General features: G+C 42.7%; 1 protein-coding gene across 1 annotated transcript; it reads right to left on the reverse strand.

Annotated features, from left to right (window-relative positions):
• Window positions 1-1368: 1368 nt before the first annotated feature.
• On the reverse strand, window positions 1369-17097 carry LOC136992635 (sentrin-specific protease 2-like). The gene is made up of 15 exons (XM_067302117.1): window positions 17002-17097; window positions 15894-15969; window positions 15261-15339; window positions 14195-14339; window positions 13255-13358; window positions 11341-11438; window positions 10040-10097; window positions 8246-8309; window positions 7397-7546; window positions 5881-6012; window positions 5302-5505; window positions 5112-5191; window positions 3449-3533; window positions 2586-2681; window positions 1369-2032 (listed from the first exon to the last, which is right to left on the reverse strand). The coding sequence occupies exons 2-15, from the start codon at window positions 15904-15906 to the stop codon at window positions 1970-1972; spliced, it is 1371 nt and encodes a 456-aa protein (XP_067158218.1). The 5' UTR covers window positions 15907-15969; window positions 17002-17097; the 3' UTR covers window positions 1369-1969.
• Window positions 17098-25804: the final 8707 nt, after the last annotated feature.

Raw genomic sequence — 25804 nt, forward strand, 5'->3', positions numbered from 1 at the left:
GCAAGAACTGAAGCAAACAGGAAAGGCTACTTAAAGCACAGCATTGAACTACTGGGCCCTAAAGTCAATAAAGAGCTGAAACCTTCCTCAAGTCCTTAGGGAATCCAGGGAAAATGAAGAAATAATCTCATCTAAGGACAAAATATGACAGATTGCCTTTGTGATGGTTCTCTTTGGAGAACCTGATTTTGTGATGGATTAAGCTGATTAGTTTGAAAGCACACACTGAACCAGCTGGTGGCCCACAATGCAGACAAGCCAGCTTAACAGCTTTTCCAGAAGATGTGGAACAGTTCCTCAGGCAAGGAGCAGCACCATAAGAGCTGAATGTTCCCACAGCGACTTGCAGATAGTGATAGTTCCTTGACGGACTGAGACACAGCCAAGTCTATGTTGGAGGAGGTAAGACAGGGTCAGGGCTGGAATTTTAAACACATGACAGAGGGGATATGTCCAAAAATCAGCATCCTTTTGCCAGAGCTGAGGAGGAGAACCACCTTGTCTCCAGTTAGGTGTCACCTATATTACAGTGACTATTCCATCCTGTGTTACAGCTACGGGAGAGCACAGAAACAGCCTGTTGTGTCTATTTATACAAGCATTAGAATAAGCTGCTCACAAACCAGCTAAAGGACAATCTTTCCTCTGCAATGGTAAATGGGGAACTGAAAGACCTCTAATACTACTCCAATTCTGGAGTCTAACCTAAAGGCAAAAAGAAGTAAGAAAGGGGAAACACCATGTTTAAACTAATCTAGCTCCGTCTGACTGGAACAGAGCAGGAAGAATTCACACAAGCACTTCATTTGGCAGATGTACGGAGGCAGTCCCTCCAGCATAGAGGCAATAAGCAACTGAACATGATCCTGCAACATCACTTTATCCGGCAGGCCACAGTCCAAAACCCTGTGCATCTGTACCAGCACCTGACAGTACATTTTATTCCACTTCCACAGGGGTACGCTGCTCTCTGAAATACTGTGTGGAGACACCCATATTAGTCTTAAACAGATTCCGGTACTGGGCAGGCCATGTTCACCAAGCTGTGCACAGACTAGTTTATCTTACCGAGAAGCCTACTGAGTTATCCCAAAGAGACATTTGTTCTTCAGACCTACACTTAGATATTACCTGTATTACACTTGCTCATCTCATTGCTGAATGACATCCTGATAGCCCCGTTAGGATTTTGTGACAGATGATTAGAGGCTTTTGTGCTCTGATATTCATCCTGGCTAGCCTTCTTCATTGTAGATTATAAATGAGCTAGAAACCAGTTTGCTATGTCAAACTTTTTTCAATTAAGAAAATCCCTCCACTTCTTTACCAGGTAGAGTTTCATTCCAATAAGGCTCTTTTATATAAGTTAAATATTTATTTTAATAAACAAAAGAAATAAATACTTCTCTTTTCACATTAGATATTTCCTTGGAGACGCACAAAAAAATAAAACAAACCCCAACTATGGGGGCTTCACTATGGATTTGTTACAAATCAAAGATTGTAAATGCTTTCTTCTTATGGTCATCACAAATCCAGTTTTAGGAATCAAGTAGATCGTGGATATTCCAGAAACAGAAGAAAACTCTCCTTGAGGAAACAGTAGCTAAGCACGTTGTCCTTATGGAGATTAGCTTTGGTAATAGAATCATTACCACCAGAGATAAAAGTCCCATTTGTCCGTAATCTGGCCCACGTGTGCTGCAAGGTAGGAGCAGAGGTTCACATAGCATCCGTTCTTAACCATTCCTTGGGCAAGGACACAGCAGTCTTTGTCTTGCACTTATGGTGCACTAGCTGATTTCAAAGAGAGTTGCCGTCTCCAAAATTTGGAAAAAAAAATTAACCACTACTTTATAGCCTAAAGAGGAAAATTTGTGTGCCTTTTGAAATAAGGCATTAGAAAAATAATTAAAACGAGAGTTAGTCACCACACGGTGATCACAGTGTTACTCTAATAGTGCATGTCTCACAGCAGCTGCTGATGGATTATTTCCCACACCATCTTCCTGCGGAAGTAAGGCATGTTATTCTGAAAAGAAAAAAACCCAAAAACATTAAATATGAAGTCACAGTTGAAAGAGGCAGAAATACGTATAAGCATCCAGCTGTTAATTCCTTAATGCGACAAAGTTCATTTTAAGAACAGTCAACACCTGCCACTTCAGATGCAGCACTGGTTTGCCCCACCCCCCTACTAAATGTTTGCAAGACATGACAACCCAACAAAACCAGATTTGCTTCACTAACAGCTTACAAGTCCTTTCATAAAAGCTCACTGCATTTGAAAACAACTACTGTTTTAGCTGGTCAAAGGGTTGAACACATTTCTCCAAAACATACAAAGGCCAGGTATGTTACAAAGCTATTATCTGCAGTACCTTGCCCAAGAGGAATTTCACAGGTTCTGCTAGGAAGCAGATAGTAGAAATAAAGACAGAATACAACTCTACCCTCTTCCAGCCCTCGTATTACATACCAAAAATGAAGCCTCTGAGACTTCACAGTTAACAGCTATGCAACTTCCCCACCAGTTCTTTTACTTGTGTGAGAAATCTAAAATTTGCTTTATGAGCTTCACTCACCTGTGTGAAAGTGATCGGTTTGTCTCTGGAGATGTAATCTGCATATTTGCACATAAAAACCCCACAGTCGCTTCCATTAAGTTGTTGGGGAATTTCCTAACGAACACAAAAAAAGGGAGAATTTTCCTCTGTCTTCAAAGAAAGGCAATTTGGAAGTAGCATACAGTACTCAATACAGATAATACACTAACCAGACACTTGCGAACCTGCTTTTATTATCCATTGATCACTCCTAGCACACACAAGGAATATACTCAATTAGCCACACAACATCACTTCCCTCTGCTTCCTTTGCTTAGATGTTAAAATCCAAGTTTTTGGCAGGCCAACAGCGGATAGCAGCCTTCATTCCTGCAAGGCGTCTTGAGGTTTGCACAGTGCTCAGTGCAACTAAGCCTTTGTTCTTTAAATTGAGTCTTTAGCTACTACCTGTCACTGTTAGATTTGTTGAGAAACATCAACCCTTTGCTATGTTACATGCCAGGATTTGCACTCCACGTAAGAATTAAAGGCCCAAATGCAAAACTGATTTTAGGAGCTTACATTCTCCAACAAAATATGACTTGTGAAACTAGGGCAAAAGCCAGATTCACCTCATGGGGCAGGGGATGTTCTCTGTGGTTTTTTTAAATCTATGACTAACTAAAAAAATAAAATAAAAAGTTTTCAGCCAGCAAGGAGAGGTACTGCTTAAGATTCCATTCCAGCACGGTTTCCTGATCCACTTGCAGTCTGAGGCGGTACATTAAGAACAAGAGAGGGTTATGGGCATTCTCTAAAGGCTTAGAGTTATTAGTATATGTTAGGACCTTCATGATGAGGAGTTACAGTTCACATTTCAAATCCAAATAGTGCTCACATACATGTGACTCCATACTGCGAAGAATCCACTCTGAAAGAGACAGCTCCAGATTTCTTTTTTCCTTGCTTTCTTCTTGCAGGTATCGGCTGTTTGAAACAAAACAAAACCACTCTTCACCTCCATATTTAGGCCAACAAAAAAGAGCTGCAGAAGCATCAAAGGATACTGAACGGCTGGATAGTAAAATGTCAGAGGATATTCACTGCAGCTGAAGCAAGGCATTTGGAGGAAAACCCCAAATCTTAACTTTACATACACGGTGACAGGCTGTGAGCTAACGGCTGTCGGTCAGGAACGAGATCCAATGATTCCAACAGAGACTTCCATAAAAGCATAAGCTTATTGCTCAGCAGAGATCAAGCAAAGCAAATAAAACGTTATCAGAAAGGCAAGAGAAAAACCAAGCCCTTCCAGTATGCCTTTCCATGGCGTGCCTTCATCCCACATACCTCGTGCCCTTCTGGAAGAACAAATACAAAGGCTATTATGCTAGCACCTCTGGCTGAGGAAGTTCCCAGGCCACAGGTTGCTGGAAGAATACGCTGAGGAAAAAATCATTATGCAGCCCTATTCTTAAACGCTTTCCCAGGCATCTGCTGTTAACTGCCGTCCAAGACGGTACTGGGCTAAAACAACATTTGGGTTGATCCAGTGGGGCTACTCTTATGTGCTTGGTCTATAAAGTTGTTGGACTAAGGGTTTTTACTACTTCTGCATTGGTGGCAGACACATCTAGGGATGCTGGCTTACACACAGTTATAATGGTAAAAAATCTGTACATACAAACCTATACATACAAAAAACTGTGTCCACAATGTTTGAGATTCATGTTATGCCAGCCGATACATCTAGAAATGTTTCCTACAAGACATCTATCTTGAACTGGAATCTCAGAAGTCTGAATGACACACAGTAACAGCACGAGGGTAGTCTGCTGGAGTAAGCCAGAGGGTGGTTTTGTTTAAAACATCAAACCAGAAGCGTGGAGGCACAGAAGAACTGAGGAGAAGGACGTTACAAGCTCACTACAGTAAAAAGGATGAACATAAGAAGCGTGAGGAAAAAAAAAAATTGTCTCAAGGCAAGAAGAGAAAGGAAGAGCTAAGCAATAAAGAGTTGCATAGCTCATCATAAAAAGGAGTGGTTATGCCATAGGATGCTAACATTACTGAGCTATAGTAATTTGAAAGGTCTTAAAGAGTGGGGTGCATGAAAGAACTGAAACACTCTTGCAAGAATGCAATGCCTTCCATAGACATCACATACATCACATTTCCTCTGCCAGTCAGGCTGTATTTTGAAACATTTCCCTGAAATTCTTCCCCCTAGTCAACAGCCCACCTTCACTGACTGCTAACAAAGTTAGTTTATTTGTGCCACAGGCCTATTATACCTTTGGCAGTGAAGCTTTGGCTGAGAATATATTGTGAAGTTGGCAGAATCCAGACATCTGAGAGCCTGGAGAGAAGGGCAAGACTAGATAAGTGACTGATGTTACAATTCATATACAACTTGTAGCAAGTGAATCAGAAAGATTTCTGGTTTGTATCTATGAGAAAAGCAAGAACATCTAGTCACGTGTTAAAGGGAGAAATCTAAGAAAACAAACAAACAAAACATTTCTCATGGTTCAAAACCAAAGCAGTGACCAAGCAGCTACTTACATCAAAGTTTCACAAATCTTGTCACCCTTTTGTCCCACCGAGTCGAAGTATTTGATGCTCTTCCTTCTGACATCTATAACCTGTTATTAGAACATGATTAAGTTAGACACAGCACAAACTTGTGCTAAGTGACATTTCTTGCTTGTTTTTTCTCCTCATCCAGTTCTAAAGAAAAGCCAATTTGACTCACCGCTAGTGCCCAGTGCACTCTTAAGTGAATGGGCACTAAGATGAGGTCCTGTTTGAACAGATCCACACCTCTGGTCCATCTTTTTACTGCTTTGTAGCCCCCAGAAATTAGCTTGGGATAGAAGAAAGTACTAAAAGCATAAAGCGCTGGATATCTTTCTTTCTTATTTCTTTCCACCAGAAGATTCATGTAGAAATTAATGATCTGTATAATAAAGAGCAAACTTTACATGAAAAACAGGACACTGGCTCACCAAATGAAAAAATACAGCAGCGCTTATCTGCTGCCCACCATTAAGTATGCAGCTGAGACATTTGCACTTAGGTTACTTTTGCAGCTTGATATAAACACCTCTCACCCACTCCAACTAACCTAGACAAAATTTGATTAAATTCTAAGAGCTATGCAGTAGAAGAAATAAAGGTGCTTCCAGTAATATGGGGTTCTTAAAGGCCTAAAAATCGCAACCCTACAGATACTTCTGGGATGTGCAGAATGAAAAGAAAACTTATAGACACTCAAGGTGTATTTTAAAATATATACTGAACTAGAAAACCTCTGTGTTGCAACAAGTTTTACCTCATCATTTAGCCAGTGAAGGTTCCTTAGTGTGTGGATGTCCTCACGGGTGACCTTTAGTTTGAAGGCACTGCTCATGATCTCATTGGGCTCACCTTCGTTAAATGCAGCAGTGACCTCTCTCTCCATGGCCTGAAACAAATGGCAAATGGCTCAGAAAGGTTCTGAGCATGCTAACCTGTAGACAGCATTCAAATTCAAGCCTGTTAAAGCCTGTCAAGTTAGGTTCAGGTGACAGAATAACCCTGGAGCTTGGAAACAGCAACAGTGTTTCAGATCAGAGGATTAGTGGCTTTGTCAGCTTTTTACTGAGTTATGAATGGCAGTTGTTTCAGAGTCCTAGCTTTGAAGCTCAGGTTGTTTCAATTTGCTTTCACAACGGAAGCTGATATAAAACATGCAGAGCAGCAAGCACAATAAAGCAGCTGAAGAATGAGCAGAAATACAGCAAACACCTCTTCTCTCACATAAAGCTGGAGCCCTTGCAACACTGATGCTTATGCCAACCACAATAGGCATTCTCCACACCAAAGCAGGTAAGACAGGAGCCTGAAAAAACCTGAAGGTGGTGAGCTTCAAAGGGAATGGAAGCGACAGCAAAAAGGGAAACCAAGGTAACTACACCAGAGTCATGCAATTAGAAGTCTGCGTTGTGCATCTGACTGGTTGCAACATGGATGCCTGCATCTAAGTTTGCGTAGGGAATGCAAATAAATCATTGGGCCTGTTAGTATAAAATACTCCGATCTGCAATAGCATCTCCTTGACTGAATCTGAGATAGCAAAATGAGAAAAACACCTTTTTTTCCCCTTGTATTGAAGCATTACTTTGCAGACTTTGGTAAAACTTTGATTTGCTAGTCCCTTGCATGTCAGTTGTCAACGGGCCAAAAAGGAAGAGCTCAGTTAGATCAGCAGGACTGTAACTCCAAAGAATAAAAGCAGCCTAAGTTCATACGAGGAAGGGAACTAGAACTTCCAAGCCCTGTTGGATATAGTTAGTAAGTTAACTCCTATGATCCCTGTTATACACAGTGCAACCATGGCCAGTGCACGTGTGACTGAGGTCCTGAGGACATGTGCAAGATGCTCAGGTTCCCCATAAGTAATGCAACATTGTGGATCAGCAAAGCTTACTCTTCAGGACCTATTTGCACGGCAGGACAGGTTAAGAGGCAAAGACAGTAAAACAGCATGGACTAGTCAAGCAAACAAATGTGTGTTAAATATGGTCCTTGGTAGACTGTTTTTAAACCTGGACCTGTTGCTGGCCTGCTCACAGAAGTCCCACAAACCCTTATGTTAGCATAACTTAAGGAGTTGCGGACCATACTAAGCCTTTAAAACCAGCTTTATTGCTGACCCTGGCATTATGAAGTCACGGCTACAGAAACTTAGTAACAGGTTAAATACAAGCCCTTAAGACTTCAAAAAGCCTTAAGAACCACCGGTAACAGATAGAGTCACTCATGGCTGTTTCAAAGCTTTCTGCTTTGAGCAAACAGAACTATGGTACCTCTGTGAGTGGAGAAAGACCTTCTACTCTTTTTTCTGAGCTTGGGAATTTCTTCTCTTCCACATCAAGGGCAGATGACTTTCTGGACAAAACAGGAGCCAGACGTAATCTAAACGACACTTCTTCTGAGATTTCAGCCCCACGCTGTCTCTGTTAGACAAAAGGACATCAAGCTAGCAAACAAATACAGATTTGCTTGGCTTGGGAATAATGCAGAATGTCTTGCTCATGTATAAAAATGGAAGGATATTTTTTACATGCTTCCAAACAGCAAACTCCAAAGTTAGTTTTACTGATACTACATTGAAACTACATCCAAAATTTAATAGAGTCAAGACAGCCAGAAGGTTGGTTTGATTTGAACTAACATTAAGAAGCTCAGAAAGCCTCCCTATGTAAGTATCAAGTTGAGACTGAGATTAATCTTTCTTATTTCCATGGATAAACTTTTATTTCCGATTTCAATCCTGATCAGAGATGAAAGTCAGAGATGTACCTCCTATCTCTCAAAACAAGAGGAGGCTAAAGATGATGTAGACTAGTACTGCAGGTCAGCTAAGCTTGTGCACTACAGGCTTTGAAGTTTTACCCAAAAGAAAAGAGGAAAAAACAAAAACAGTATAGTGCAGTGCGCTCATAATAGTTCAGAAATAAGTTTCCTGCTGCCATTAATTTTTTGTGAAAGCACTATTCACTGAATAATCCTCCCCCCTTCCCTGGGGAAAAAAACACTGGAATAAGTACATAACTTACCTAGCAACATATGTAAGGATAGAGTGCAGAAATTCATGATCGAAAACACTCAGTCATATTTTATAAATAATGAACTACTAAATAACACAAGCTTACCCCTGCACTGGCCTGTTTCACTGGTCTTCCCTGTTCATGAGAATTTTCTGCCGCTGTGTAGTACCTGAGAGAAGGAAAGAAAGAAAGGAGTTGTTTCCAGTGTTGTCGCATTTAATTCTGCAGAACCCATCTTCTGGTTAAGAAATGCTTTTTGCAGAGCTGAATCTGACTATAACCTCAGTGGCACACATGAACAAGAGAAGACATTATCTCAACTTCCAGCACCATTCTTTTGGAGCAGCAAAAGTAGGATAGAAGAAAGAGCTGGGAGCCTTTCCAACTTTTTTCCCATCAGTATATGCAAGATTCCTTTTGTTTCTCTATCAGTTTCATTATTTGGAAAACAAGGAAGCAACCAACACCACCTCTATAACGTGCTTTGGGATATACTGGTGAGAAATACTGCAAGCCAGGCGTTATACTGCAAGGTATAACATAAGTATTTGCAACTGTACTTGCATCCAAGTATAGTTAGCTTACTGAAACTAAGACCAGCACATTCAGTTAAAAATGGACAGCTAGAAGATGTTTACTTGCCTTTTATAGGCTAGTCAAGAGAGTGACTATCCCCATTTGGAAAGGATTATCATTAAAACAACGCGGACTCTGAAGAGCAAGCAAATACACAGACATTAAAGTTGTCCGTTTACAGGTCCCTTTTCCTCCAAAAACAAGCATTTGCATTGTCCTCGAAGATTCCCCCTTTCCAGGGGGAAGGCCTACAACAGACTCTCATGGTATCCCACACTCATTGTGCTTTAAAGGCATTCAATCCAGCATGGTAAGAGTAGATATCGCAAGCCTTGCCGAATGACTTCAGTTAGTAGCTAAATCTGCAAAAAAGGCAAGAAAATGTTCCTTTTACTTGAACCCATCATATTCTCAGTTATTTTGTTTCCTTCTCTCCCTTGAGTTTAGAGGAACTGCTGACAGTTTGAGCACAGGAACAGTGCTGCACAGCTGAATGTAGCGCTAGCTTTTAAAGCAGGGAGAATAATAGGGCCAGAATCAGCCAGAAAAAGCAGGACTGCCACAGCTAAGTCTCTCTGTTCCCACCTCCACTTTCTCCCCTTTTTGTTTAAGGAACGGTCACTGCAAAAAGATGTGTAGATCAGACTGCCATAGAAAATCTCTCCCAGTGACTGTACTTACTGCAGCCAAAACCAGTTTTCCTGCAACAACACAAAGCCAACTGAACTCATACTGCCTCCTGCTCAGATGACTAATGCAAAGGAGTTCACTCAAAGTCTCTCTCAAACAGACAACCCAACTGCACGCTTCCTTTTCAGTCTCATATTCAAACCCAAAGCATCCTGTAAGTTACAGAAACTGCCTCAGTCCCACTAGGCTTTACAAGGTTCCTCATCCTGATGCTTAGGATACTAGCTTCAAAGTGAAAGAAGGGAAAAGTCGACTTGGTAATGGTTAGGCAGAAAGACACCTGCAAGGGATGAAGATGGCTACATTCCCTGCAAATGCAAGGACAGCTTGGCAATGCCACCACTTCCATCCTCTGCTGACTCTCTTCCCCTAGCAAAGGACTTGGCATAATCAGCAAACTCCACACCAGCACAGGCCCTGTTGGTCAAACAGATGGGCTTAGCATGGGAGCTGCACTTGCGATGCAACTGGCTTGTGAACAATTCCAGACTCACAAGGTAGCTCCTCCTGTTCCACAACCCTGAGACAGGAAATACAATTTTTTTCCTTCTGGACACTACTCGAGGCAGAAACACACACACACACAGAGCCAAAAGAAGCAAGAACCATGATTAAAAGCCATGCTTAATGTACCTGATCATATCATTTTTCTGCAACCACTGTGGGCCACAAGCATCAGCACATTTGATACCTGCACAGAAAGATGGGAAAGCATTAGCAGAGAAACAAAAAGGCTATTTTTAATTGCAAGGAGACATACATGGTTCTCAGTTTATGGGTGATAACACAAAAAACTTCTAATAATGACCGGATGGTTAGAAAGTTTGAACTCTGGCAAACACACCTCTTGAATGTCATGTGCAAGTTTATGAGAACTGAAGCAGGAAATGTACTAAGTTTTAAAGCCTAGACTGCATACTTGAAAAAAATTTAGTGATTTTTACAATAACTGCACACAGCCCCCAGCTCAGAAGCATAGACTGTCACTTTGCACCACAAAGCAAGCTTTCCCCAAATTTTAGTACCAACTCAGAGATAATTTCAAAACCCATACAATTGTGTAATAAAGTCACAGATGTGTACAAAGAACTGATGAACTATTAAGTAACAAATAATAGGAAAAAAACCCTGATTGGGACAGTATTAAATGTATATACATGAACACATGACATTATAACAGTGCTGGGTACAAAAGAAAATAGTTTATCAGCAAACCAGTCTAACCAGCCCACTCTGCAGGAGACAACTAAGGTCACCGTAAGTAGTTATATATCTTCAGTATGCTAGAGAAGATAGATAAAAGAAACTAACTTTATATAAACAATGGTATTGTGCCCATCCAGAAAAGATGTAATTAGCTTGTTTGGTCTGGAAGCTCTGCTACCAGGAGAATGGTCAACTACAGCATTAAAAAGGGATTAAAGAGTAACATATAATCCCATCTCTAAGCTAAATAAAAGGCACCTAAGGGTGCACAATTAATTTATTATACTCTACTACCACAAACAGCCGGATACTAAAAAGTTTACTACTGTGCAAGTGTAGAGTTATGTCTACACCATCATTAACACGGTATTGGCTCTCAGGCGCAATTTTAACAAACCTTCTCACGCCAACAAAAGACTTACAAAGCCACTTCAGCTAGTAAGTGTGTGTGTGTGCGTGTGTGCGTGTGTGCGTGTGTGTGTGTGTGTGTGTGTGTATTTTTTTCTTTCCTTCCAGAAAGAGCTTGTTTCGTTTTAAGAACTGACATAAGCTATACCAGCATAAATGCTCTAACCCACCTAGAGTTCCTTATAAAGGGACACAGCTTGACAATACAGTAGTACCAACAAATCTTTTTAGTATAGACTACCTTCAAGACTTAAGGAAATGCCCTGCTTGATTAAGTCTACCTACGAAATGGAACAGATATGAATCACAGGGATACTCACTGGTTTTTAGTGTCATACACTGGTAGATGTCTTCTCCACGCCTTTGTTCTTCCAGATGACTTGCAGACGTCACTGGTTCCTTCGAGGAGGCTTGAGCACTTTGATGCAGCAAGAAACGCAAGAGAAAAATAAGAATTTCTATACATACGGTGTTTGCTATCGGTGCATACCAATACACTAAAAAGAATACAGTTTATTTCTACATGATTGTCTACACTACAGAGTTGGAGACTATAAATTAAGGAAATAGAAGCTTGTAAAATAAAATTAGGTTGTTCAGTCCATTAACAGAAACGTGCATCTCCCACACTGGTTTCATCACAAAATGCAAAAGGCATTCTGTTAACAGGCAGTTTACAGTCAAAAGCCTGGTTACTTTCAAATCACACACACTGAAGATACAGGAGTCAAATTTTCTGACAATGACAGGAACTATCTGCTATGGCTACGTCTACTTTAGAAAGCAGTACGGCTCAAAAGGAATGGATCTGCAAGGGAAACAGTTGACATTGAGAACACAATGTCCACAACATACACATTTCAGGGATGTTTTACTTGAGCCTAGCTCTACGAGGACTTCAGGGACTAAATGCCTACTCACAGTTGGAGTGCATTAGATGCACTCAATAAGAACCCCTTCTGGTTTAGCTTCATCTGAAAGAAACCTATTTCACATGCTCCAAGAATGCTCTGCGATATGAACCAAAGCACAGAAGTCGATGATTGAGATATCAGATGCCAGAAACCGGGTCTTGATCCGCCCTAAAATGCTAATGCAGGTGCACCAAGAATGATTTGAAACACTGTTTTCCACATCATTTTCAATCACCAGAATGTTTAAATGTGCTGTGCTGTTTTGATCTGAAGTCACGCGTTTACATGTTTTCTAGCTGTGAACCACCAAATGGAGATTTGGGCTTTTTCTGAGCTTATGGGAACAATCCAGGTCTTGGAGCATTTAAGAGAAACTACAAGAAGGGACGGCATTTTCTACCATCTTACTATGTAGAAAGGCATGCTGGAATTTAGCACTATCTTGGCATCAGCATTTTACAACAACTAGTCCCCCTTCTGCACAGCTTTGAAATATAACTATTCCACCAAGAGAGGTGTTTTTATTATTACTATTATTTATTTATTTATTTATTTTTACACACACTGGCATAGTTAATTTAGCGTCCTGACACTGACACAGCTATAAAGATACCAATATACTTATAACTGGTATATAAGAATCAAAAGTACCCACAAGATTCCTTTTTTGGCTGCTTCAAGCCCTGGGATTCTACATGCAGGACAGCGATGGCATTTTGTGTACTGCAAAAAGAGACCTTCCTACTCAAGTGCGTGAGAAGGATTTGCAGGGTAGGGGGGACGCAGGGACAGAAATCTGGCATTTCCTGGGTTTAAGTTAAGCTTCACATTCTCAAATAAAACAGGACTCCTGACCAAGAAAAAACTCAACAATTCCAAATGAGAGGAAGATAACTTCTAGTATAAAAATCCAGGGCACTGACTGTAGCACCATTAAAAAGAATGTACGCTACTAGGAACGCTTACCTAAACTAGATACTGTCTTAATGCAGATACAATAAAGGAGTATCAGAACCAGAAATACACTCATACCAACTAACAAATCTTCACCTTTAGAATATACCTTCTTAGAATATTCATGCTTCAGCTTGGGGGCCGGGAGGGAAGGGTTTTTTTTTTTATTGTTTTGTTTTAAAGGCCATAAAATACTTCTAACCTTAAGCAACACTGTGGCATATTACAAAACAGTTTGCCCCAACACCTGCTCTGGGACACTATCCAGAATCCTGAGACTGCAAAAGATGAATTCCCTCCCCCTTCCCATTTATAGCAGCTACAAAGTTGCTACTAAAAAGTTAGCGTTCTTTTTTCTATAATTACTTGCAGAAGTTTGTAGATTGAGGAATTGGGCAGCTTCTAGGATACTTTTCCTTTACTAGTTTCAAGAGTCCTTTGCATTTCTCCTTTTCACCTCTCTGGACATCCTAGCAGAAGGGGGGAAAAAACAAAACAAAACAAAAACACACATTATAACCACTGCATATGAAGCAGCACAATACTTGTAATAGAAAATTGGTACAGACTGCACAGGTGTTCCCAGAATCCTGGCAGTCTCCAGTTTTATTTTAGCAGGAATTCCCACACCCTCATTCCTCTTTAGGTGTGGTCTGCACTTCTTGCATAATAATTCTGGTTAGCACGCACTCCTGTCAATACACACAACTACCACGTTGCTGTGAGTCCCCAAGGTGATATCTTAACCATATTCCACAGTTCCTCCAATACTTCTTCAATATAAGCTAGGTTTATCAAATATTTTCCAACAGTTGCTTCAGATACTGGGAGGAAAGGACAGGGCAGGGCTTCTCAGTCCTTCAACTAAGTACCATCAGCAATTGTGCCATTTTTACCTGCACCATCCATTTAAGGTTGCTACGTAAAGACAGCACTTGAGTTAGGTTAAGGACAAAATACTGAAACAAGAATTCTAGTCAACCCTGCAACAAAAATATACTCAGGGACAAGGCAGTACAGTTTAACTGCTAAGTGAAACTGCCTAGGGTTCCTCCCCCAGCACATCACTTCCACAAGAACGGGTTAAAATTCAGTCTTTTGGCAACCCAAGGACTGCTCTATTTCAAGATCTGATGCACACAACAGCAAATAAAACATTATACACTGACTTTCAGAAGCGTCCCTTCAATTTCATTCGCTATATCCATTGCACTGAATGTTACAAAATTCACTTCAGCGAAGATACAGTTCTGTTGCAACTATTAAGTTACTCGATTTCAAAAGACACCTTTCTCATCAAGCTTACCTCTTCAGCCGTACAAAAAGGCCTCCCCGTTTTGCCAGATTCTGATGTTGTGGATTCTAGCATAGTGTGCTCCCTAATGGGTGGCCTCAGCGTTAAGGCGTCTTCTAGAGTTGGTTTGATCCGGTGTTTGCCATTCCTGCTTGCGCTAAAAATACCAATGGCAAAAGAAATAATAACATTCAAGTAAGCATCTCCCAATTCAAGTTGCACCAACGACCATTTTGTAAAGCATGCACATTGATTATGATGGAGACAGACATGAGATGTTTGTGACTTTCAGGTAAGACTTGCTATCATCAAATACTCAGTGGGAAAGCATGAGAAGTTCTGCACAGGAAAAATTCTCCAAGCAAACTGCTACTCTCAGGGTCATTTCCACAGCAGTCCATGCCCTGAGTCATTACAGAAGATCAAAGATCCATGCAGGTGTGTTATTCATGTCATCAGAACTTCAGGTGTTCTAAAAGCCAGCACGCTGAAGCATAGCTGCTGCTTTTCTCGTCATGGTAATCCCAAGCTGGGACACACACAAGACTACCAATCTAATTTTGAGACCGGGAGGCAAACAGTGAATGTGTGAAATCACATCCTGACCCATTCCTTCCCTCTTCCAACTATTTCTAACTCTGAGGTAAGCGTACAAGCAATGCTTCAGCGTCACCCAAACAATAAGCAGAAACAAATGCAAAGTCAAGATCAGCCCTCTTATTAAATCACGAACTATTTTATGCTCAACATCATGCACTTAGCAGCAACTTATTTTTTCCTGTCAGACTATTTAGAAGCTTCTGACAAGTTTCCCTGGTCCCAACCTCTTCTTTTCAAGTTCCACACTTTCACCTACCACAGACCATTAATCTGGATTTAAACAAAAAGTTTAAACTTTGTTGGAAATAAAGTAGCTGGAGACCTCCTTGTAGCATTGCAGCTTGAAGGAGTTCCAGAATACCGTGGAAAAAGGTAGGTGGACAGATATAAATGTCATGCAACACACAGAAAGTTCGAGAACAAAAGTGAAAGACAACAAACTTTTCAGAGAAGTCAAAGAAAACCAAAGGATTTTTACCTCAAGCAAGGGATTGTCTTATGAGAAAGGGACAATGCTGCTTTATTCAAGCGAGTATTGCTTCCACAAGGCATTTTGTCTATAAAAGAAGAGCACGAGCCACCAGTAAATACAAAAGGAAACTAAAGTTTTATGAATTTACAACGAAGAGCTTCACCAAAAATGAGTTCTTTTCATTTTCTCTGTTACATCATAATACTATTTGCACTAGGTTACTATGTTTACAGTAATTTCAGGTTTTCATGCTGGCAGCTAAAGAAATTTGTGGACACAAACTACTGTCAGCCTCAACTTGAAATAAAAAAGGATTATCAGAATCTATGATCTGAAATTAATGCAATTTACTTCAGGCAAGCCAGCAGCAGACATATCAGAACTGCAGGACAGCATCCGACACAGCTCTTGCACTTAATACTGAGATGACAAGACAAATGTCTGGCCCAAAAATCAGAAGCAATGCAAAGATGCAGGAAAGAAAACAGACTTCGTGCTAAAGCACTCCTAGATTTTACCTGCTATTGCATCTACCAATGTTAGTACCGCAAAACCAGTACATAAACCTCAGGGTGGTGTCACACGATACACAAGGTAGGGTAAAAAAGGAGCAAGTAAATAACTTGATGTCAGCCTTACCAACTTGTAGCATTTCTAAATCTTGTGCACAACCTGCTGGTCTATTAGACAAATTGTCAGAAGCAGTGGACTGAGTCTTGAGTAAAAACAGAAAAGGTAACTGTGTGAGTATAGCATGAACACAAATCCAAGCAAACACATAATCCTCCTGAAATTTAAGGTCAAGTGTATTATGATTCAGAGACTATAATTTACTGATTCAGATCACAGCAGAATGCAGATCTCTACAGGTCCTCTGACAAGTACACTTCAATTTTTTAATATAGTATCTCATGTATGCAGTGATTTTGTACACATTACAGAAGGGATTTTCACTTAAAACCGTTTTATATCCAGTTCTATGCAGTATTTTATTCTAACTGAAAACTTCCGGATCATGAAAGTTTAGTGTGTTAAAACTGCATGTCATTCTTCAGAGAAAAATTGAACAAATCTCAAGTACATTAAAACAATGTGAGCCTATCACTAAGTTATATCACTGTCAGTGCCTAAACATTCTGAAGTATGATAGATTAGTCCTTGAAAAATAAATTTTGTACAAATAAACCAGTTAGAGACTCCCTCAAGAGCCAATCGTTAGAATGTGACAGTTTCTTATTCTTCTTATCCTAGTGGGGCAATAAATAACAATGCACCTTTGAAACCAAACTATAAAATCAAGCAGTTCAAGAACCACTTTCACAGAACCAAAGTCCTACAGGAATCTACTCATGGACTGGTAGATAATGCACCTATCAGAAAGAGGTTTTCCAGAGGAAAGCATGCAGTTTTTCTTTGCAAGGTAATATATCTTGACTCTTTAACTACGAGCTTGAAAAAAAACAACGCAATGCCTGCAAACACACTAAGGCTATAAACTTGAACTACTGTAAAGCATCTGGAAGACAGCAAACGTTTAGCTCCTGAATTACAAGTGCTAGAGTAGAGTATTCAAACTTGAATGATGCAAACCCAGCACACAAGAGCTGCCTGTTATAAATGGAAAAGAAGAACCTAGCGCTGTGCAGCCTTAGAACACGTCCAACTTCAAGATGCACCAGGGAAAGCAGCTCATCTTGCATGCATTCACTCAATATCATAACTACCTATTTTCAAAAACCTTGCTAACCTCTTCTGCAGACTCTGCGCTTGGAGCTGCATTGCTGACCGAAGCCTTCCGGTGTTTATCTGCTGCCTTGGCTGGAAACTTCACCACAGCAGGAACTTTTTCAGCTCTCTCTTTAGGCTTACGGACGGCATAATCTAGAAAACCAAGAAAGGCCATACAAGAATGTGATTAAAAAGGGGATTACAGCTTTAATATAAATAGAAATCCACCTCCTTAAAATGAGTTCTAGTGCTCCAGGTAGGATTAAGTTACACACCTTACTGTCAACAGCAGCTGGTGGTGAGTTTTGGACCAGTCAGCTCACCTAGCAGGTCTTCAGAACCGGGGCTCAAAGACTAACCTAGGAGCCTGCAGCCAGATTTTTAAGGACACCCTGCTTTTGGGAACATTCAGTGTTTCTAGAAAAGCAGCACATGGTACAATTTCTATTCTTCACCCCCTCCATACACGCCTGTACTCCTACAGTTTGCTACGTGTTGCTCTTGACTAATTGAGAAAAGCCGTTCACTAAGGTCTAGAAACCAAAGCTACCCAAGCCTTTTCTTTTCAGCATTCAAAAAGCAGAAACATGCAACCCCTCAGACAGTATTTCCAAACGTTAGCAAGCCAAGATTGTCTAATAAAGGACTGTGTTAGAGATTAAATGATATTACACAACAGCATTTGTTTGAAGTTAAGAGAATGACATCGAAGTAGACGAGGGCATAGATGGTACCAGGTTCCTAGAAGCAGATTCGGCCTACTTACTAAGACTCGCAAATTGTTCCTACTGAGGGTTGGTCATGCTGCTAAAAGGAGGAGCGAGACATCAGTTTGACATATTCTCAACTGTTTTACGCTCTGAAGTCTGAAAAGTGCATTTACAGTTCAGCAGTCTCTACCATTAAATGAGAGGCAGCATCCTTTGACAAGCAGTAACTGAGAAACTCTCCTCTTGGAACTTGTGCTAGTAAAAGTCCCAAAGCCTAAAGAGCATCGCTTTCTCCCTCTCTTTCAGTAAACACTGTCAAGGGGAATATTCCATCTCAAATCGTGACCAATGTGGCTGGTATCTAGAGGTACTAACATGGCTGCAGGCGGCTGCACAGTTTTCCTCCTGAACACTGTAATCACTTTGCAGAGGGGGTATCACAAAGTCTCACTGAGGAGAGCAGCAATACCACTCCATCACTCTCGGCCGCTGCTGTTTTCTCCTACGCCTAACCCCTGCTGCATCTCCACCCTTTACGCAGCTCTCCTACCTTTTCCAAATTCACATGCCAAACTTTTCAGACTCAGACTGAACTCAGACTAGTGTCTTCTGTTTTCAGTTCAGAAGTTTTTTCTAAAACTCACTAGCTGGCTACAATCAGAAACATCATTTTTCTCTGCCTGCCATCAGTTTAAAAGAACTTTCCTTAATATCCCAGATTCAAAATGGTTTCTCAAAATACAAAAGATAGAGGTATTTTGAACTAACAGAGGTATAGCATCATGAATACAGATAGGGAGCACACAACTTTGCTCTAAAAATGCTCTCTGCTGCTCAAACGTACGCACGCATGCATAGCCAGAAACCACCAAATGCAGTCCACAACGCTCTACTGATCTGGGATATCTCCTAACGGCTGTGGAAGTATTGTACCCTGCCGTACTCAGTCAACACAGATAACACCACATTTAGGGCTAGGCCCCATGACGCACCCTCAGGCCCCTGCTACAGAGATGATCACAAGGAGAAAGGAACGGCTTGGAAAGTCGATTTCAATAACAGTGATTAAGTACAAAAGCCAGAGTTTTCCAAGATGCATGAAACCTAAGAAAAAGACATATTAATTACTTCTATAATGTGTAATACCTGATTTTCGCTTTTTGGCTGGAGTCTGGTCAGGATCTTCCACAGGTGACTGAACGCTGAGGAAAGAACATGCAGAACAGTGTTTTGCAACCACAGACAAGCTTCTAAGAGACTGAGTTCCCTTCACAGGGCCCAAACTTTCAAAATTAGCTTTCATGTCCCAAAGTTGTCCCCTCCAACCACCTCTGGGATCATGTCAGACAGAAACACATGAAGGTCTCTTCAACTGCAGTTACTGCCACTGCTGCAGCATCTCTCATCAATATACCACACATCTCTCTCAGGCAACAGACCACTCACAGGCAGCTACTTCTCCCACTAGAGCATCTTCAGCCTCTTTCTCACATGTTCCATTAACGTCTCCTTACATCATCATCCAATGTTTTATTTTTGTTACTAGGAACAAAAATACTACTGAGCTTAAGATGTAAAGTTTATCCTTAGAAAAGGGGCATACTAAAGACTACCAAGCCATCTAAGGTCATATGTAAACATATATATCACTACATTAAGTGAGCTGCAAAAAAAGAAAAGTCTAAGGACAACAAAATGTTTCCTTTTAAACTGTTATGCTCCCAAACACAAGCTGGTACCACCACTAATGGACTATCTTCCTTTTGTATCGGGTGCACAAAAAGTTCTTCAAACATAGCTGATATCCTTAACTGCACCTTTCATATAACACAGATGACATTTGCTATTGATAGGCTAATAAAGGTAGGCAGAAAATACTGGGGGGGAGGTGTTAAATGCAAGTCTGATATTTCAGAAGATAAAACCGAAGAGGATAAAACACATCTGTGTCCTCCTGCTCAATTTTTTAGCAAGAGCTAAGTTTCATTCTGAGCTGGTCTTCAATGAAAACTTTCCAGCATTAGTCTTGCAGCAGAGCTAAAGTATAATTCATCCTTCTCAATGCTACATTCTGAGGTAGGTACAGTTTAAATACCTGCCTGTGCTAGCAATAACTGTTCTTGAATAGAACTGCATCTTTCTCCAGTTTTAGCAGAGCACTAAACATCTGTGAGAGCATTGTTTTGTCCTTTTTTACTTTATCAAACACTTGGGTGTTTAGAATTAGCTTGATCACAGGGCAAGATGAATTATTTCTCAGTAATTAAGAAATAAATGAGGAAGTCCTTGATTTTTCTAAAGTAGGCATGGCCTCCTAGGGAACACAGATAGGCAAAAGACAGAAGCTAGGGAAAAAAAAAAAAAAAACGAATCTATGCTTAGCTACCTGTGACTCCAATATGAATGCGTGCACACCTCCTGGGAGGAGGTTATGCCCTGTCATTACAATTTAGGTTTTACCAAGGGCCTGGGAGACAGTAATAAGGACACTGGTGTCGAGTAATATTTGAAACAAGCTGAAAAAATAGACCAGAAAACACGAGTCATTTGAAACTGCTCTCCATGCAAGGATATGTTCACGTCCTTCTCCTTGTTCTAGAGGAGACAGCACCCATTTGCAGCCATCATTTTACTTTCCCCCTCAGCAGCCACAGGAAAAAAAATAAGGTATTAGAAAAGTGCAATAACGCTACATATATGCATGTAAGCTCAGGCCCTCTTCTTTTCAAACCCCCCTTCCCTGCCCCGCAACAGCACAGAGAACAGTTTGTTAAGGTTTATAGTTTAAAGCTGTAAGTAAATTCAAATTTTCATGGGTTAATGAAAGAAAATTGAATATTGCACTTCAGTGGTGCTCTACAATAGTAGCTAATGTGCTCTCAGTTAGCAATGTTTGAAAACTTATTTTCGGCAGCAGGACAGCTTCTGAAGCCACCTAACACAGTTTCATTTGCATTTCATCCCACCTGCTTAACATCATCATTTCCAATGATCAGTTAGCGAACAGAGGCTCCTGGTCAAACTATGAAATGAAATAATATATATAATATTATATTATATTATATTATATTATATTATTATTATATAATATTAAGCATAGCCTCAAGAACCTCCTGGAGCAACGGTTCCTCATGGAGAAGGCGACTGTGCTCAGCAAACCGTAGCACGCAGTCAGTACACTCGCTCCTTTCAGGGAGACAGAGCTGGCAGACACAGAGATGCCTCAGCTATCAGCCACTAGCAGCTCAGAATGTTAGGCAAAGGTTCCAGGTCACTTGGCAACACCAACGGTTGACACCTGTGACACCATCGCCTTTCCTTCCACTCTGTATACATATACAAACCATACTATGATCCCCATATTTATATCCCCTGCCATGCCTTTCCCTCATCCAATAAATCCCTGGATACATATACACTGTCCCCTCTACCCCTTTTGCTCCATCTAAACACACACGCTCCAAATCTCCACCCCTTTTCTTGTGTTCATATCCCCACTACAATGACAGAAGGTGAACAAGGGGGTGAATTCGCTAATGGACTCAGTGGAAACATCCAGCATCCAAACCAAGCAGGAGGCAGAAGCTTTGTTTCTGGTCTCAAGGGCCCAACGAAGCGGTGTTGGGCCCAAGCCTTCCCCGTCCCACCATAGGACTGCTTCAAACTGGCATTGGAGAACTGCCCAAAATGGGCTTTCGGGCTCTTCTTTGGAGGAGGGTGATGGTGGGAGGTGTTTACAGGCATTGCCAGAAACAACTTTGCACACCCACCGAGAGATGTTACCACCATTAAGCTGCCTTGCGTTGCACTGAACTAGCCAATGTTCGATGGTCCCTGAGGTGGGGCAGAGTCAGACCCTCAGCAGCCAGTGGCGGGAGCTGAGGAGGGAGGGGGGATGCCTGGTGCTGCAGCACAGCTAGGGTCAAGGATGGAAAGGCACAGAAAATGGATTTTAGCTCTTCCAAGAACAGCTGCACAAAAATGAGGAATCTTCCTTTTGGTTCAGGTGAACGAACTGCAGAATTTAACTAGTGCAGAAGTCGTTGTGTCACGAGACCAAACCCCAGATGAGAATGAGGAGGTCATCGTTAAAATCATTGGGTGTCGGTAGTCACGGAAGTAAACCATCCTCTGCTACCAGATGTCGGAGTGGGGGGACGGACCCGGAGTAACGATGAGTCTCAATATGAGTATGGTCGTTCTCCCTTTATTAGAGCTTACACAGAGTATATATAGACAGGCGATAGAGCATGTGCTAGCAATAGCTGTATGATTGGTTTACAGTCTCTGTTCACGCGCCTAAAGCGAACACGTGATTGGTGCAAAGTTGCTGTTCACGTGGAGGGGCTTGTCGGCCCCCTCCTTGACTTGTTTACCACTACTTGCCTTCCCCTTTTGTAATGGTCTAGGAATGTCCAAGGACAGTTCACATAGCCGTGGGATCCTCCCTCCATCGTGAAGACAGGATTGCTCACTTCTAAGAGATCATGCCCCTTTTCACTTAACCATTCTTCCACTATTCCCCCTTCTTGTTTTTGAGCAATCCAGGCTTGGTTCACTACTTTCAGCAGAGCTTTCTTAATACAGCTTAATACTACACATAAACACAAACCTATAACTACAAGGATCATTAAGATGCGTGAGCCTTCAGTAAGCAACCCTATTAGCCACTGTGGTAGATTTCCAAACAGGTTAGTTAACCATTCGCCTAACAGCCCATGGTTCTGACGGATTTTACTTGCGTGCTCCTTCAACCATTGCAATTGTTTGTGAATGGATTCACTATGATCAGACAAATTCATGCAGCACATACCTTCAAAATCCTCACAACCGTGACCTTGAGCTAATAACAAAAAATCAATTGCAGCCCTATTTTGCAGAATAGCATGTCGCAGGCTACCTTGGTCCTCTAATAGGCTCTCTATTACCTCAGTAGTGACGTTAGCTTGCTTCTCTGCCCAGCAAGCCAAGCGTCCTATTTGGTTTAAGGCGTTGCCTGCTGCTGCCCCAGGCACGAAGAAGGACAAAAACACTCTTTCAGTAGGACTGCGTAGGGTAACCTTATCATTACAATTTGGTGAGAGCCCTATGGCCGCCCGTTTACTGCGGATGGCGGTCCTATGCCCCGTTATATTTCTCCACCAATTTTTGTCGGGTGCCAGCAGTGTCAATTTGCCAGGATAACATGGACCACCCATTACATTTTTTGGAATTCCCTGCCAGGCCCTGTCACCACATATCAAAAAGACGTCTGGCGGCAAGGCCTTTTTTTTTTTTTTTTTTTTGGTACCATTGTTCCAAATTGGGTGCCCCCCTTTTGCCTCAGCTCCAAGGGCTCCCAACCCTTGGCGGCTTGTTGTAAAATTTTCCAATCATGTGGTTCCCATTTCCCCTGACCATTCTGTTGTAGCACGGGGAACGCCAGTGCTGTGGGGCCCTCGGACCCCGCAACAGGCTTCCATTGTCCTTCTATTATAGCGTCCTTGATAATACCACCCCAGCGGGACTCCCTTGGAAGTCCGGCGAGGGGATTTATTAAGCAGGGAGGTACTCCTTCCTCCCTCTTTCTCTTGCGCCTGCAGCTCCACTTTTTTCAGGCGTTCCGATAGCTCCTGTAGCACTCTTACGGTTTCTTCTGGTGACGGCGGTACTTTATTTCTGGTGTCAGGCGTGTTGTCCCCCAAAGACTCGCTGGACGAAAGCAGTGGGGGGGTACTCTGATGGAGTCTGGCGTGAGCGGGTGGTCTCGTTGAAGGAGGGTAGAGGCGGCCGCTGAGGTGGCGTAGGCAGCGGCAACGGTGGGTACAGGCGACTGTTGCTAGGCAGCGGCGGGGGAGGAGCACTAGGAGGGGGTCGGCACTCCTTCCCGCCCAAGTCTATGAGGTCAGCAAGGGGCGTGGCCACCGCCCCTCTTTGAACCTCCTCCGGGTGCACTTCCGCGTTTGCCTCAGAGCTCGGGCCGGCCGGCTCCGAGGAAACTTCCGCTTTCTGGAACGCAGCGGGTGACGGCACTGTCGATGCCTCCCCCTCAGAGTTCTCCCGCACCCTTTGCAGTGCCTCCCCGACGGACCGGCACACTGCCGTTAAAGTCTCTAGTACGGTGTTCCAAAGTGCGCAAACAGCTTTTATTGCCTTTTCCTCCTTCTCACCTCCCTCAATCGTCTTCTGCCACATTGTCTCTCCGAAATCTCGCCATTCCGATACAGAAAATAGCATATGAATACCAGGGAAATGTCCCCACTGTTGCCCTAGCTTGATCAACCGATGCAACTGCTTCGCCAGGGCGTCAATCCCTCTCTTAGAGAGTATCCCGGCGAGCAAGGTGGCGGCAGCATCAGCCTCCATGCTGCTCCCTGAGAGGCGGGGTGCGACCCCGAGGCCTCAGTGTCTGGTTGGCTAGCGGCGTACAACCAGCACTCCTCTCAGCCGTTCAATCCCCACTCCCGTCCTCTTGCTGCTTACCGCAGTCTCGGAGCTCTTATCGGAAATCAACCATCCTCTGCTACCAGATGTCGGTAGTCACGGAAGTAAACCATCCTCTGCTACCAGATGTCGGAGTGGGGGGACGGACCCGGAGTAACGATGAGTCTCAATATGAGTATGGTCGTTCTCCCTTTATTAGAGCTTACACAGAGTATATATAGACAGGCGATAGAGCATGTGCTAGCAACAGCTGTATGATTGGTTTACAGTCTCTGTTCACGCGCCTAAAGCGAATACGTGATTGGTGCAAAGTTGCTGTTCACGTGGAGGGGCTTGTCGGCCCCCTCCTTGACTTGTTTACCACTACTTGCCTTCCCCTTTTGTAATGGTCTAGGAATGTTCAAGGACAGTTCACATAGCCGTGGGATCCTCCCTCCATCGTGAAGACAGGATTGCTCACTTCTAAGAGATCATGCCCCTTTTCACTTAACCATTCTTCCACAATTGGGCATTTCTTTGCCAGTCAGGTAAGGTTTTGAAATGTCTTTCTTCATATTCCTAGCTAGTTGGATCCCTAAAGGAAACCTGTCAGTCTTGCCAGCAGGCACCAAACATAGCTCTGTGCGAGCATCCTTGTTTGTACATGAGCATCTCTGTTTTTGATGGGTCCCTCGCTTCCTGGAGGCGTTAGAGGTATTTCAGCAGCTCTCCCCAGGTGTACTGGCACTAAGCGTAAAGGTAGCATTAATCTAACTAAAAATATACACCTACAAATCATCTTAAACACCCCACATTGTGGCACCCAGGGTGTAAATCATCTCTCCACCAAGCCCATGCCTGTTCCTAGGGATTGTATCCGAAATTCCAGTGCTGGCAAGGGAGCCCAGCAGACTGCGCTCCCACGGAGACACCTATACCATAGGCATACGATGTTAGAGGAGACGAATCCCACCTTAGTGCAGAACCCGCACCCTGCTCACCTGCCTTCACATGCGAGTAACTGTTCAGATAGGACAGTATCACCCGAAAAAAGAAATTCACTCTTGGAATCTGTGGCTGTGAAAAGGACAGGCTAAATACATGAATTGCAATGAAATGCTTGTAAATGAGGTTGCCTACCCTTCACAGAGGCACGCCGAGCCTGTTCCCACCAGAGTAAGTCAGGAAGAGAGCACCTATTTCAGGATTCACCTTGTTTTTACATCGCAATGCAAACATGCAGCCACACACGCAGGCCGTAAGCGCGGGAGCCTTCGCCGAGTGCAACATGGGCGCGCTCTGTGCGGCAGCAATGTGGAAATGTGCATTGCTTTGGCTTTTACCCCCCCCCTTCCCATCTGGCAGTTGTCCTGGAAGAGCACGTGTCCATCTGTGGTCGCCAGTAACTCGGCCCTGCTCCCCAGCCAGGCACGAGCAGGCAACCTGGGCCGCAGTCACCTAGGAGCATGGCTGCTCCTTCTTTAGCATTTCACGCCAGCTACAGCGATGCCAAATCATCGTCCTGTCCCATTTTTAACTAAAAGAGCTCAGCGGCCAAGAAGCCGAGGGATATTCGGTTGTGGCCGGGGCGGGCAGCGGGGCCAGGCGGCCGTGGTGGCCACCGCCGTGCCGGGCGAGCTCGCGATGCCGCTCGCCAGGCTCTTCCTTCTTCTGCCGCCCTGATGCCCAGCTCTCGCTTTGTCTGCAGAC

Source organism: Apteryx mantelli, chromosome 9, assembly GCF_036417845.1.
Source record: "Apteryx mantelli isolate bAptMan1 chromosome 9, bAptMan1.hap1, whole genome shotgun sequence".
Taxonomy (NCBI): Eukaryota; Metazoa; Chordata; class Aves; order Apterygiformes; family Apterygidae; genus Apteryx; species Apteryx mantelli.

What these genes read in the sequence shown, in the direction of transcription:
- LOC136992635 (XM_067302117.1), bottom strand. An exon ending in GAGTGCACTGGGCACTAGCG is followed by an intron (nt 5,192 to 5,301) that starts GTGAGTCAAATT and finishes TTCTAATAACAG; the next exon opens with GTTATAGATGTCAGAAGGAA. An exon ending in TTCGCAGTATGGAGTCACAT is followed by an intron (nt 2,682 to 3,448) that starts GTATGTGAGCAC and finishes TGTGTTCGTTAG; the next exon opens with GAAATTCCCCAACAACTTAA.